This window comes from Sarcophilus harrisii, chromosome 4 (assembly GCF_902635505.1).
Source record: "Sarcophilus harrisii chromosome 4, mSarHar1.11, whole genome shotgun sequence".
NCBI lineage: Eukaryota > Metazoa > Chordata > Mammalia > Dasyuromorphia > Dasyuridae > Sarcophilus > Sarcophilus harrisii.
The window spans coordinates 400,286,471-400,301,054 of NC_045429.1; the positions used below are offsets into that span (position 1 = coordinate 400,286,471).

Consider the following 14,584-nt stretch of genomic DNA (forward strand, 5'->3'; position numbering starts at 1 on the left):
TTATCTTTATTCTATCCAGCCTTTTAAAATTCAAATCTTGGGACTATTTGAAGAAAAGCCCAAAATATGCTTAAATGATATCAAGTCAAATGAGAGTTTACTAACTCCTTTGTATTTTAGTGAATAGCAAAACAGCCAAAGAGACTAAGCTTCCTTCGAGTTGTCATCTCAAAAGCTGTTCATATTAGAAGTATTTTGACCATATGTCTCTGTGTTGTAGTCATTCATATGTCTCCCCAAGGTAAGGTAACCTTTGAAACTAACTTTACCCTCTCGCAAAATAAATTGTTTTTCTGGATAGTTTCTTCGTCCACCCAATAGTAACCCCTAATACAATATGAGTTGTTGGTTATATCATAAAAGTTTCCATCTGAACTCCTGGTCTAGATCAACTGGTTGATGGCCCCATCATTTGTCATTAAATAATTGAGCTCTGTTCTTGATAACAAAGTAAACAATTAACAGAGTTGAACATGGAAGAGAGATCAGATAGTCTTTGGCACTAACCATTTTACAAGGTAGGGGCATATGTTAGGGGTTACAGGGAACCAAACCAGTCATTTCTCAATCAAGAGCCAATACTTTTGCTGACTTACTTTACATTGACTGTTTTGCCATTTCACTGCATAATTATATGTAATTTATTCACTGTAAAATTCTTTACTCTAAAACATTTAAAATGAACAAAATACTTCCCTAACCCTGGGTAATAGCGTCTCCAGTTAATTTACCTTATTTTTTTCTATAATATTTGAAGGTCACGAGAATTATGTACCACCTAGGTAGAGGTAAAATTGAATGATCATTACAATCATTTAATATATATTAAGTGCTCAGCATGCACTAGCATTCCCAAGAACATAATTTGCAATCACATGTTCACCCTCTATCCAGTCAGAACACAAAGATGTCCACAACTAATCAATTTACTATGCCTTCTACTAGCTTCCAGAGTTAACCTCCCATAATTTCTAAATTAAATTTGAAATTTATAAATGATAGAAATTAGTTCTGTGAAGATCAATTTGGTTTCAAGTATTTAATTTGAAATGAAATGCTTTGGTTTTTTTTAACCATCTCTGTGTTAAAAGAATGAAGAGATTTTTAATCTCTTTAAGTCATCCTTTGAGTATCTCAACCTATCTTATTGTTGTAGTTTGTAATCATCATAGAATGCTTTACCTTTAATATGGAAATTATTACTTATTTGGTTACCATGAATTAGGAGATAAACTCATGCAAAAACAATTTGTTCACTCTATATTATATATATACATATATGTATGTACATATATGTATGTGTGTACACACACACACATACACACACACACACATAGAAAAAGAGAGAGAGATTTCCCAATTGGCAAAGCAAGTCAACACCTATTTCTGATATCACTGTTGATTCTTTTTGTGTCTTTAGTTGTCTTAAAGTTGCATTCTATTGCTCTCCCTACTCATCCATGTTATGCTTGATTGACAACAACTATCTAGGGCTAATTTCTAGACAATGCAAAATGGTGCGATTCAAGTATTGTCTTGCCCATTCTCTATCATTCCACCACCAGCAATGAAGAAATAGAATGGGCTTGCATGACTCTTTTTTGCATTTTCTTATGTTCGGCCAAAGAATTCCTCACCAATTAACCAACTTGCTAATGATAAGCTTTTCCATACTTAGGAAAGTTCATTTTTTAAAAAACATGTCTGTTGCTTGGAACATACTTGAATCCTTTGTAGCATAGTAGAAAATTCCAGAGTTTATGTGCAATTAACATTGCCTTTAACAATAATAACATCAGTAATAATTACAACTTGTATTTGCTTAGCACTTTAAAATTTTCTAAGTATTTTACAAATGTCATTATTAACCAACCTCTACATTACAATAAGATATCAGAAGAGACCTTTGTAGAGGCATTTAAAAAGTATGAATTCTAATCCTTGCACTATTTATCTCACAAGATTGTGGTAAGGATCATAGAAAATAATGAATATGAAGCATTTTACAAATTTGACCATTCCAGATGAATAATACCTGTTATTATTGTTAGGCACTCATCACTACAGGATTGACTATCTCCTAAGGAATAATTTTGGGCACAGCAAAACATTCTTTGAAGATATGGAGAGGTTGCTGTCAGCATCAGTTGAAGCATTTGCCATATTGTAGGAATTATATATCCTTTACTATAAGTATTGTAAGTAAAATACAAACTTTAGGTATTGAAAAATAATTTTATTGAATTAATCAAAATATTAATGAAAGTGCTACACTTTTTAAAAAGATAATAAATAATATATTTCCCTAATACCATCAGCATCAGTCACAAAGTTTATATATTATAAAAGAAATACAATTTTTACCCTTGGTCAATCCTAAATTATTACTAGCTAAAGCTCACAGAGAAGTCTAACTATAAAGTTTTCCTATATACAATATGGCCATATGTGACAGGAAATTAGTATAGCATGGGTCCTCCACTAAATTAACATTCTAGTGCCTTACAATAATGTGGCTTCTCAAAGTTAAACTATCAGAGCACAAGTTCTGACAGGTCCCACAAACTTGGAAAGACCATGAGTACAAGGTAAATGAGTTATTGTCTATCTGTCCTCTCCTGACCAATCTGACTAAATTAATGTTGCAGGGTATGACTAAGATTGAATATGCTTTTCCTCACAGTGACTTATGACATAGTTTACTAAGTCATGGAAGGGTTCTGATCTGCATCAGTGATGGACTTACTCATAATGACTAAAACATTATTGTGACTATGGTGGTTGTTTTTATCTTAATCGCTAAAACTAAAAAAAATATTCCTAGAATGTCACTATTCTTACTAAGATGCCCTTATATTTAGTGTTCTGCCAGCTATTTTATTGACAGATTAAATAATTTTTTTAGAGTTGGGCAAAAGCGTTAGAATATAAGCTCATCAGGGCAGCTAGGTGATACAGTGGATAGAGCACCAGCCCTGAAGTCAGGAGGACCTGAGTCCTTACCCCCAATTGCCTCAGACCACAAAATGCCTCAAAAAAAAAAAAAAAAAAAATATATATATATATATATATATATATATATATATATATATTCATCTTCTTTAGGCTCACTGAAAGTATCCCTGATACAACTCCAGTAGCAGAAAATATGGCAGAGATGCTATGTATCTCTTGCTGTTCTCATATGAATTTTATCTCCTTGTTCACGTTTCTATACTTCAAAAGCTTTTTGTTCCATATTTTGTTTGAAGATTGAATATTTGAGATAGTGGCACTAATGAAAAATATGGTTTTTAAGTTTTTCTGATTCATTGCTATGTTAGGGTCAACGAATAAATCAAATATTTGTTAAGTGCCAACTAGGCAACTAGGTGACACAGTAGATAAAGCTAGAATCAGGAAGACATCTTCCTGAGTTCAAAACTGGCCTCAGAAACTTACTAGCTGTGTGGCCCTGGGCAGTCACTTAACCCTGTTTGCCTCAGTTTACTCATCTGTAACGTGAACTGGAGAAGAAAATGGCAAAACCACTTCTTTGCTAAAAAAAAAAAAAAAAAATCCCAAATAAGGTCACAAAGATGAATGAAAAAAATGACTTAATAGCAAGAACAACAGCAACAACAAGCACTGCTATGTGTGTATGGGTGTACAAAAAGAGGCAAAAGACAATCCTCGTCCAACAAGCTTATAATCTAATGGACCAGTTCAAAAATGGTTTATTGGTTGAATTCTCCAGAATATTTTTAGTTCTGTACTCATAATATGAAAATATATTGTCTGTTTATGAAGGTAATAACCTTCATATCATGTAACTGGATTATAATTATAACCACTGGGTAAAATCTTGCTAGGAGGTGCTAAACTTTTACAGTATTATATGTCTACACATTTCCTAGCATAATTCTACATTGATCATTGTGTTGGCTTCTGGTGGCCATGATCTAATCTTGAATTGCTACTATAAATCTCTCCATTTCCAACAATAAATTTGTATTACTCAGCCATTTGTTTACCTCTTCCTTGTCAACATAATGCTAACTGAATTTATGCAAACACTGCCCACAGAAGACCTTCTGTTAGTATTCTTGGAACTTAGTCATTTCATAGAGTCCATTGAGAGCTAAGTTACATTTGGCTATATTTTGCAAATCTATTGATTATATGCTTGATACCATTTTTTTATGAAGTCCAAACTGTAATCTAAATTAACTTGTTCCTTCCACTAAGACTGCACATGAATAATATCCATTGCATTGCTAGATCCCACATTCTAGTAGTTACTGTTAGATGTAAAGTTAGTAATATATTTCTTTTCCACATGACTCACATATAGCTTGTGACCCTAAGCAAGTCACCTAACCTCTGACAGGCTGTTTTCTCATCTGTAAAATGTAAATAATAATAGCATCTGTCTCACAGAATTATTGCGAGAAGTATGAGATGACATTTTACAGACCTTAAAGTGTTAAATAAATGTTAGCTATTATTACTATTATTAATAATAATTTTGAATAGTTCAATATTAACTATATAATTCCAATATCGACCAGTTGTGACTATAACTGTTGTTATTTAGAAACTTTTTAACTATAAAACCATAAATAAGAACTTAAATATTACAAACTTTGATAAATTGTTTACTTATTCTTCTTATTTTCCTCTGTTTATGTACTAGTCTTGTGCTTCCTCATGGATTTTTTCTTTCAATTATGACCTAAAATATATGCCAGATCTAATGTAATCCAATCCAATAAACATTTCTTAAGTACAAGGGTGTTTCAAGAGATACAAGGGGCAGATTCAAGGCAAACGAAACTATATCTGTTATATAGATATATAAATATATATATATATATACACACACACACACACACACAGAGTTCCTGCCCTCGTGGAACTTACTATCTACTTGTGATTTGCCTTTTTTCTAAGGAGTCCAACTTACCTAAGTTTGAAGAACATTAACACAAGAAAGTGAGCAACCAAATAATAAAATTTTCATCCACAGAAACTCTCAAAGTTCTGCTAAATTATGAGAGGTTATAGTTTATATCAATGGAGGGTTTATCTACACCAATTATATAATAGATCCTTAAAGTATGAGATTACTTGAGCCCTAGGGGTAGGTAAATTAATCTGAAAATTGGTTTTCATATAAATACATACATATATATATGTATATGTGCCTATGAATGAATGGATAGATAAATAGATCTGAATAAGTTTGTCATGCTAAGTTTCCTTGCCAGAAAATAAAATAAATTGAATAGGTCTCTACTAGCTTGGGGCTAGCCATGCATTCAGCAAATACAAATTGACTGTTATGTATTATCCATAAATAATATATGTGGTATTTGTATGTATGTGTGTGTGCCTACACACATTTGACTCCAATGATAATGCAATGTTATTGCCTTCTGAGACCTCATCTCAATAAATACAGTATTCAAAAATAAGAATGGGTTCCCCAGAGCAACATTCCTACTATATTCTAAAAACCGCCATTGTAATTAAGGATCAGGATTCATATGAGGATCTTCACATAGGCTAAGTAAATAGCTAGTTCCATTATGCATTTTCCTAATTGGAACCACTGTCACAAGGATGAATGAGCAATTCGTAGTATTAGCCCCCAAATGTGTTTCAGGAGCATCATCTTTATACAGCAAGGGCAACACATATACAGATCTGACACCTGCCTTTACCATTCTTATTTAAGAGGAAAGAATAAAACCTACAGTTATTCTGATGAGCGAAGTGAATACTGTGTTGTAAAGACAATTATACTGGGGTGGCAAAGTGGTTCAGTGAATAGAGCATTAGTCCTGAAGTCAGGGAGACCTGAGTTCAACTCAGACCTTAGCACTTACTAGCTATGTGATCCTGGACAAGTCACCTAACCTCAATTGCGTCCTCAACACAAAAAGATTTTGAAAAGAAAAATAAAGACAGCCATACAGATTTACTCTTTTTAAATTCCTCATAGAGCTTATAAAAAATAAAATTATAAAATATAGATTTGGAAGTGACCTTAGAAGTCCTCAAATACAATACCTTTATTTTAAAGATAAGATGAGGATCCTAAGGCTTCAAAAGCTTAAACAACTCATTCAAAGTCACACAAGGAGCAAGTAGGAAAGCCAGGATTCAAATCCATCTTCTAACTCCAATTCAGTGTTCTTCCCCCTACACAACACTGCTTCATAGAAAAACCTCAGGGAACATTTATTCACTGATGAAATCATCACTTCTGCAATATTTCTAACAAGTGGTTATCCAGTCTCTGAGGCTTGAAGACATCTCAGTATGAAGGAATTTATTACTACCCAAAGCAGCCCATCCTAATAGTTCTGATTATTAGGAAATCTTTGCTTATATAAAGCAACATAATTGGGCCCATTAAAAATAAAATTCATCCCTATCAAAATACTTGACAACTGCTCAGTACTTTCAGTGCTTTTTTTTTTAAACAATTAGGCAACAGTTGGGGGAAGAGCTGGCATATAGAACTCTTGGGTTCCTGGAAGTTTATTAAGACCCCTCCTGAGTTCCAATCTGTTTTTCTGATAATAATAAATTCCACCTGACCATGATTCTTTCTTAATACTACCAAAATCTGAAAGAGACAAATGGATTCTCAGCAGCCAAAAAATTGCTTTCTGAAATAGCCAGTGCTTAAAATACCTGAAGTTTATGTTCAATCCTTTTTGTAAGAGAACAAATTGCTGTTGGGATTGAATTCAGGGAATTATCCCTTGGTGATGAAGGGGGTTATTACCAAAACTTTGGAAGAACTGAAAGATATTTTCTAGAGCTTGCTAAGTAAAAGTAAGTATCCCTCCCCCACTACTTCCTCAGTGAAACGAGCAGGCAGAAGAAAGATTCCAATAATGGATAGCATTTACAACTCCTCTTTCATGTACTCTGCTTATCTAAATTGGCACTCAGGTACCTGCCCACCAACTACCAGTAACTCTAAGAGGCATTAGCATCCATCAGGTCCTCTGTCACAGTCAGGGAGGCTCCAAAAAGGGTATTTGTCTTATTGCAAAGCCTGTTTCTTTCATACTGAATCAGCATTTCCACGAGTCCAATGCCTTTTCTGAAAGGCAATACCTACCAGAGAAGGAAATGACAGTACTTATGGAAATGCTGAACCATCAGGGTGAGTGAGATACAGCAGAAGGTGAGAAGGATTTTCAAAAGAATCTCCAAAGAGTTTTCAGAATAGGAGGGGGGTGGAAAGAGAAAAGTATCCTCTTTTCTCCCACCTTCACTTGATAGTTCATTTTTTGCTACTGAAAGCCCTCTGCCAACAAAAGATACCAAGAAGGTACCAATTGAAGCCCTGTTCTTTGTTGCTTTAAATCGAGGCTGGCAAATCATTTTTATATACTGAGAGACAAGTGGGTCAGGAGGAAGGATATGCATATAAAATTTAAAAAAATAACTTAATTTGGGGTGTTTTTTGAAATTAAGATCAAGGAATAAAACTATGTAAAGTACAAATTATACATTATAAATTATTTCAATAAATGTAACCAACATTGCATGTGTATATATTTATAGTTCTAAATTATGATCAATTAAAAATAAGTGATAGGTAGTAAAACAGTAGAAGAAAATGAAGCGGAAGACAGAGAAAGAAGCAAAAATACTCTTGAGGAAATACATTGAGAAAGACAAAAGTTGCAGGGACTAACACATATTGAGAGAAATACAGAGAGAGAACAAAGCATCCACAGATACAGAAAGAGCATGACTTTCTTGAAGCAATACCCCCATCTTGTGTTTTAAAGATATGTTGCTTTTTGTTGCTATGGACAAAAATTGAGATATCTGCCTTTGTCCCACAGGCTAAAGAAATTAAATACAAAACCTGATCTGATAATCCCAAAAACCAAAGATTCTCCACCCCTGTTTTAAATGAATTCTTTTTAAAGGAGCCAATAGACTTTTTAGAAAGTAAAATCCCTCTCTGTGTCATGTGGCAATTTATTCAATATTCAGCACTAGCATCCAGCAATATTCATTACACTGTGACCCATGAAGAGAGCCTTGGGTTAAATTCCTGCCTCAGAAACTTACTATAAGTAAAAGTCATTTAACATTCCTAAGCCTCAGCCTCCTCATCTTTAAAATGGGAATTAATAATTCTATCTCAAAAAGTTGTTCTGAGTATCAAACAAAATAATATTTTGAAAATGCTTTGCAAAGTTTAAAGTACTCTATAAATGTAAGCTGTTATTAAATCTCCAAAACTCTGGGATACAGTTATCTAGTTACAAGATAACTAAAATCCTTTTTTCTTGATAGTTATTGCCCAAAGTAACAATGTACTGTCCAATTCAGCATTTTCAAATATAGATTTCTCAGTTCAAATACCATTCTGATCTAGCCAGCTTTTTTGGTTCCTTAAAATAGCAGAATCCTGGCCATTTATTTACCAGTGATACTTCTATGTCTTAGAGGCAATGTGGCATAATGGATAAAGTTCTATCCATTGAAGTTAGGAAGAACTGGATTAAAATTTCAGTCTAATACCACATAACTGATCAAGTCACTCAACACAGTCTGTGCTTCAGACAATTCTCTAGAATTTACCTGTTAAATAAGAGAGTACTCTCTCTGTCTCATTTCTATGGTAGCATTCAGAGTCCCCCCATTGAAAGTTTCCCACACTATGGAGTCACAGATCCTTCATATATGTATGTAGTTTCCATATTCCTGCTATCCATATTGATAGTATTTTCTGTGGGGTTACATCCATTTATAAAGTGTTAACAAATATCCATTCCTACATATTATAAGTTTAAATAGAAAATAAATATTTCATTATTTCAATAAAAATTTTGATAAAATATTATTAATTAATGATCTGTTGGCAGTCTGTGATTTTAAATAATCCATGTCAAAAAATTCCAAATTAACAATAATTGTCATTTATATAGTATTTTAAGTTTTGCAAAGTGTCTAAAACATTATATCATTGATCTTTACAATCATCATACAGAATAAGTACTAAAAATATAATTATCCCCATTTTATCAATGAGGAAACTAAGTGACTTGGCAAAGTCTTAAAGCTAGAAAATTTTTAAGGTGGAATTTGAACTCGGACCTTTCTGCCTTTCACATCCAATGGTCTTTCAGTTACACCATAAAAACTCTATATAAATGAAGAGTTGGCTATAGCCAAATGATTGTAGATAGTTTCTGAATATTTCAGTAAGTGATATTCGTCTTTGGCCTAACATATAACTTTCATCTGGGTATCTGAGAGACCCTTAGAAACATTAATTATTATGGCTCTTTGAGAAATTGTAGCATATTCATCATCAGTACTAGATTTTTATATAAACTTATTTATGGACATGTTATAAATCCTGTTAGAATAAAAGTAGGGACCACTTATTTTGTTTTGATTTTTTGTCTTTGTGTCCAAAGTGCTTTGAACAGTACCTAGAACGGAAGCAGTACTTAATAAATTTTTGTTGATTGATTAAATATTGCTGTTTTATTTCTAAGGAAACTGAAGTTACAGAGAGGTCAAGTAGCAGACTTGAGATGAAATGATTAATAAGAGAGCCACGCCTAGAACTAATTTTTAGTATTATGTTCTTTCTAGAAGATAACACTAGCCGATAGTATTTCACCATCATCACTGAACAATGAGTATGCTATGACCCTACTTAGGGGCAGAGGAGAGGCAGCTACATGGCACAGTGGATGGAGCACTGACTTATGGAGTCAGGAGGACCTGAATTCAAATCTGGATTTAGACACTTACTACTCGTGTCACTTTGGGCAAATCATTAATCCTGGTCATTTGTATCCTCATCTGAAAAATGAACTGAAGAAGGAAATAGCAAAACACTCCATTATCTTTGCAGGAAAATCCCAAATGGGATCACAAAAAATCAGGCACAACTGAAAATAACTGAAAGGAGGCAGGGGAAATCCTAAGGAAATAATAAACATTCTTCAGGAACTTATATGAAGTTTAAAGTATATAAATTAAATGTGGGGGTTGAAGAAAATACAACGAACCTACTCAAATGTAATATGGAAATCATACTGTTAGGGTAAGAGGACATGGAATCAGAACCTTTAAAAATAGTCTTTGAACTTGATGTGCCTCAGATAACTCACTAGGTTTTACCTACAGGTAAATAAATGGGTTATTCTCTACAATGGCAATTTCTATTAATAGCATAACTTTAATTTTAGTATAGATAGAGAAATGGTTGCTTAGCCATCCCCTGACAGAAGAAAACAGATCCAAATGTGCACACAAATATACCATATGTTGAATCATACCTCTATCATCTTATACTTGTGGTATTGATTTTTTGAATCCAAGTGTAAGACTTTACATTTCTCTTTACTAAATTTCATGATATTAGCTTTAGTCCCACGTATTAAGATCATCTTGCATCCTGACTATATTATATGTGTGTTAATGATCTATGCCAACTTGCTAATTTAGAACAATATTGGTAAAAATGTTAAAAAGCACCAGACCAAAGATATTGTCATACCCAAAATCTTCCAACATGTTAGAAGTTATTAGAGCTTTTCTTTTCTTGGAAGAGTCTTTGAGAACTGTAGATCATCTTCCCAACACAAAAAGACATGCAGAAAAGGAGGTTTTTTAGTGAACAAATGGTTCCCAATTCCAAACGAATTACTCAGTCCTCTCTTTTAAGTAATACTACTCTAAGTGGATATTTGGCAACCAATATTTTATAGTATCAGCCCTTACCAACTCTGTAAACTTTTGTTCTCAGACTTGAGAAAGAGATTGAAGAGCTTGAAAAAGCAGAATTGAAAATCTCAGCTCATGAAGAGGCAATTTTAAAGAAACTAAAATCAGTTGAGAGAACAGCAGAAGACATTATAAAGGTAAGTAGGCAACAAGGAATTTAAAAATTATTCCTTCACAGAAGTATTCCTTTAAAAAAAAAAACCATCCAATACTACTAAAATTTAGTTTATATTTTGAAATAATTTTCAAAAACTGCAATAATTACATATTTTCTCTTTATAGTCTGTGAAGGTGGAAAAGACAGAAAAACCAGAAGGTATGTATAGTTTGAGGTAGTATGGCTCTTAGAAAATGAAGATATTTTTAATAAGCTTGCTTGCAATTTTTTCATTGCTGAAAACATTCTAAACTTAGATTGCCTTTCTCTCAATTTCACAGAGACCATTGAAGACATTTACGCCAATATTCCTGATCTTCCAAAATCGTATATACCATCTAGATTAAGGAGGGAAAGAGATGAAGGAATAGAAGAGGATGAGCAAAATAGAAAAGGTATCCCATCAATTTATCATATTGGCATCATATCGTATTATATTTAGAATTTGCATTTTGAAATTTTCAAAATTTGTTTATGAATATAACTAGGGGTGAAGGAGGTATTTCTATAACATACCTTATGAACATAAATAGGGATGAGGGAGGTTGTATAATCTAAGAAATTTTTTCTCATGGTCCACCTTGAGCCTAATAAACCATTCCTCTGGGCAGGTGAACCTCCAAAAAACATGGAGTTTGCAATATTCAGCTAGACCAGAAACAGGTATCTAGTATTTCTTAACCCTGAGAATATCTGTCATATAAGTTCTAACAATAATAAGCATCCAGCATAGGTCACCGATTTGATGTATGTCAAATTTTTTAAAAATCTGTCTAAATGTAGGGAAAACATGCTTGATAAGGGCACCAAATTCAGGATCTTATGGAGATTTCAGGAAACAGAGCCTAGATTCTAGTAAAGGGCAATAGGCAGAGCAGGCAGTTTATTAATTGTCTCAAACATGTAAAGACCAGAATATCAAAATCCTGTAGAAGAGGGAAGGGTAAAACTTGAAAGTCAGGGCAGATAGTCTGAAGCCAGGGAGAAAACCTTGGGAGGCCAGAAGAAAAGAATTTCAGACAGAAAGTAAAAGCATTATTTCCTCATGTCAATCAATTAATTGACAAGCATTTATTAAGCATTTACTATGTACCAGAAAATATACTGAGCATCAGGAATGCAGTGACAAAAATGAAATGGTTCCTGCCCTCAAAAAGCTTACATTCTGTCAGAATTCTCCTTTATATATTTTTCAGTAACATAGTTGTAAATTCTTGTTTAAAAAGAGAACTATGTACTATATTCAGGGAGCAGAGTCAATCATTTAATAAACTTTTATTCAACACTTTGTATGTGTTACAAATACTGTACTAGATTTACAAAGAAATGTAAAAGACAATCTCCTCTTTCAAGTAGACCACAGTTTAATGGAGTAAACAACATAAAATACAAACAAGACCAAGGGGATAAGGGAAAGGCAAAAGTCTATATTCACGCTTGCAAGTTAACCCTTTCTTAGTGGGAAACAATCCAGAGAGGAGAGATGGTGATTAATCTATAGAAAGGCAACAACACATCAAATATAGAGTCCTTCTATTCTTCTTTTAATTACCTTATTTTCTTTTTATCCTCTATTTTAGATTCTAAGCTTTTTTGTCTTTCTCTGACCTAGAATATGAGTTTGCATATAACAAAAATCCAATAAATATTTATTGAATGAATGTTAAATCAAAAATGAACTTTCTCTCTCTCTCTCTCTCTCTCTCAATAGCTTTGTACACCATGGAAATTAAAGTTGAAAAAGACATGAAGACTGGAGAGAGCACAGTATTATCTTCAATACCTCTCCCATCTGATGACTTTAAAGGTACAGGTGTAAAAGTTTATGATGATGGCCGAAAATCCATCTATGCAGTCAGCTCCAATCACCATGTTGCACATAATGGCACTGATGATCTAGCACCCATTGAGGTGGAGGAACTTTTAAGACAAGCCTCAGAGAGAAACTCTAAATCACCAACCGAATACCATGAGCCTGTATACGCCAACCAGTTTTGTAGACCTTTAACCCCACAGAAAGAAGGTGTAACCACTGGACCAAATGTTCCAGAAAGGATGCACATTCAAGCTAATGGACTAGGCAGTAGTTTAAATGGTTCTTCACACAGCTTGGGAAATGGCTTTCAGAAGGATAATCATCTCAGCACCACGAGACCAATACCACGCCCCAGATCAATGGTTCAGCAGACAGAGGATAGCCTTTGTACCCATCCAAAGATGATGCCGTCTTGGGAAGAAACAAATGTGATGCAGGAAGAATGTGTACCCTCATCCAAGGCAAGAGAGAGCCCCCAAGGGTCATCCATTAGGAAATCAGTATACCCATGTTCTTCACCAACTTTCCAGGAAAATGAGGAAGACATCAAATACAATGTTGTTCAATCCATGCCTTGTAATGTAGATGACTCAAAACCTGTTACCATGATTTTCATGGGGTATCAGCAAGCAGAGGAGGGTGATGAAGAAGGAAAAAAGCTCCTAACAGGGTATGATGGAATCATCCATGCCGAGCTGGTGGTGATTGATGATGATGAAGAAGAGGAAGGAGAAGCTGAAAAACCGTCCTATCATCCAGTGGGCCACTACAGTAAGGTTTACCAACCTGCTAAGCCAACACCACTCCCCAGGAAGAGATCAGAAATCAATCCACATGAAAATTCAAGCCATCAATCACCTCAAAAAAAGTCCATAGCCTTGAATGAACAAAAGGAAAGCTTAAATCATCCTATCCACCATCCTAACCTTGATGGCCACAGAGCTGGAGATGGGACAGAGGATCCTTCCCTTACAGGTAATAAAAAAGACAAAGCATGTCAATGCTGTTCAGTCATGTGACGAATAGCTTCCTTAAGCTGCTCCTTCTGATTAATAAGCCTTCTTGCTTAGCACTTCTTCGATCATCAGAGAAACTAATATGGAATGATTATTTTCAGAATTGTTCATCTGAATTGTCATTATGCATCTCGTTTATTAACTCACATTTCTTCTTAATCATAAGGTTAACTTTGGCATATCCAATGTTAAAGTGGGTAATTTTGCAAGGATAGCCCTAAAAAAGGCTTTGTTAAGAAGGAATATAGGATGGACAAAGATTGTAGTCATACTTGTATGTTGCATTATTTTATCTTAGTTATTTTAAGTTCCTCTTCAGACATGTTATTTTATGTGAGGAGAACTGAATCCTTTTTATATTAGGTAACTGACAGTATTTTTTTTCCTGCACATATCAAACACTTCAAAATTATTTGTCTATCATCTAACATAAGCCTTAACTTTTCAAGAAAAGCCAAGCAAACAGACTTTATTTTCCTGGTATTTTTCCTACCTTGCCTTCACTGAGTTTTTTGTATTTTAATAACTTGATTATCTATTTCCTTATGTTTTTCTATATTTTAATAGGAGTAACATGAGTTTTCCTAATGCTTGTGTTTATCTTTTAATTCTGCATTCCTTTTTCCAGTTCAGAAGATTTATTTTTCAACAGATTTATTATACAAATACATGCATTTCTCATAGTATCAATTTTTATAACAGAACATGAATAGGAAATCATCTTTGACATTTTTTCTATAAAAATGATAACTCATCTTTTTTTAGATTTATTGCATCTCAGTCACCAGGACACAGGCAGAATTATTGATTTCCAGTTCACGTTTGTAA

At 33.7% G+C, this 14,584-nt stretch overlaps 1 protein-coding gene across 1 annotated transcript in view; it reads left to right on the forward strand.

Annotated features, from left to right (window-relative positions):
- PALMD (palmdelphin) overlaps positions 1–14,584 on the forward strand; it is a 66,365-nt gene that overhangs the window by 46,331 nt on the left and 5,450 nt on the right. The window contains exons 4-7 of the mRNA XM_031967132.1: positions 10,790–10,904; positions 11,050–11,083; positions 11,206–11,319; positions 12,636–13,715. Of these exons, the coding sequence (XP_031822992.1) occupies positions 10,790–10,904; positions 11,050–11,083; positions 11,206–11,319; positions 12,636–13,715 (1,343 nt within the window). The remainder of the gene's footprint in view (positions 1–10,789; positions 10,905–11,049; positions 11,084–11,205; positions 11,320–12,635; positions 13,716–14,584) is intronic.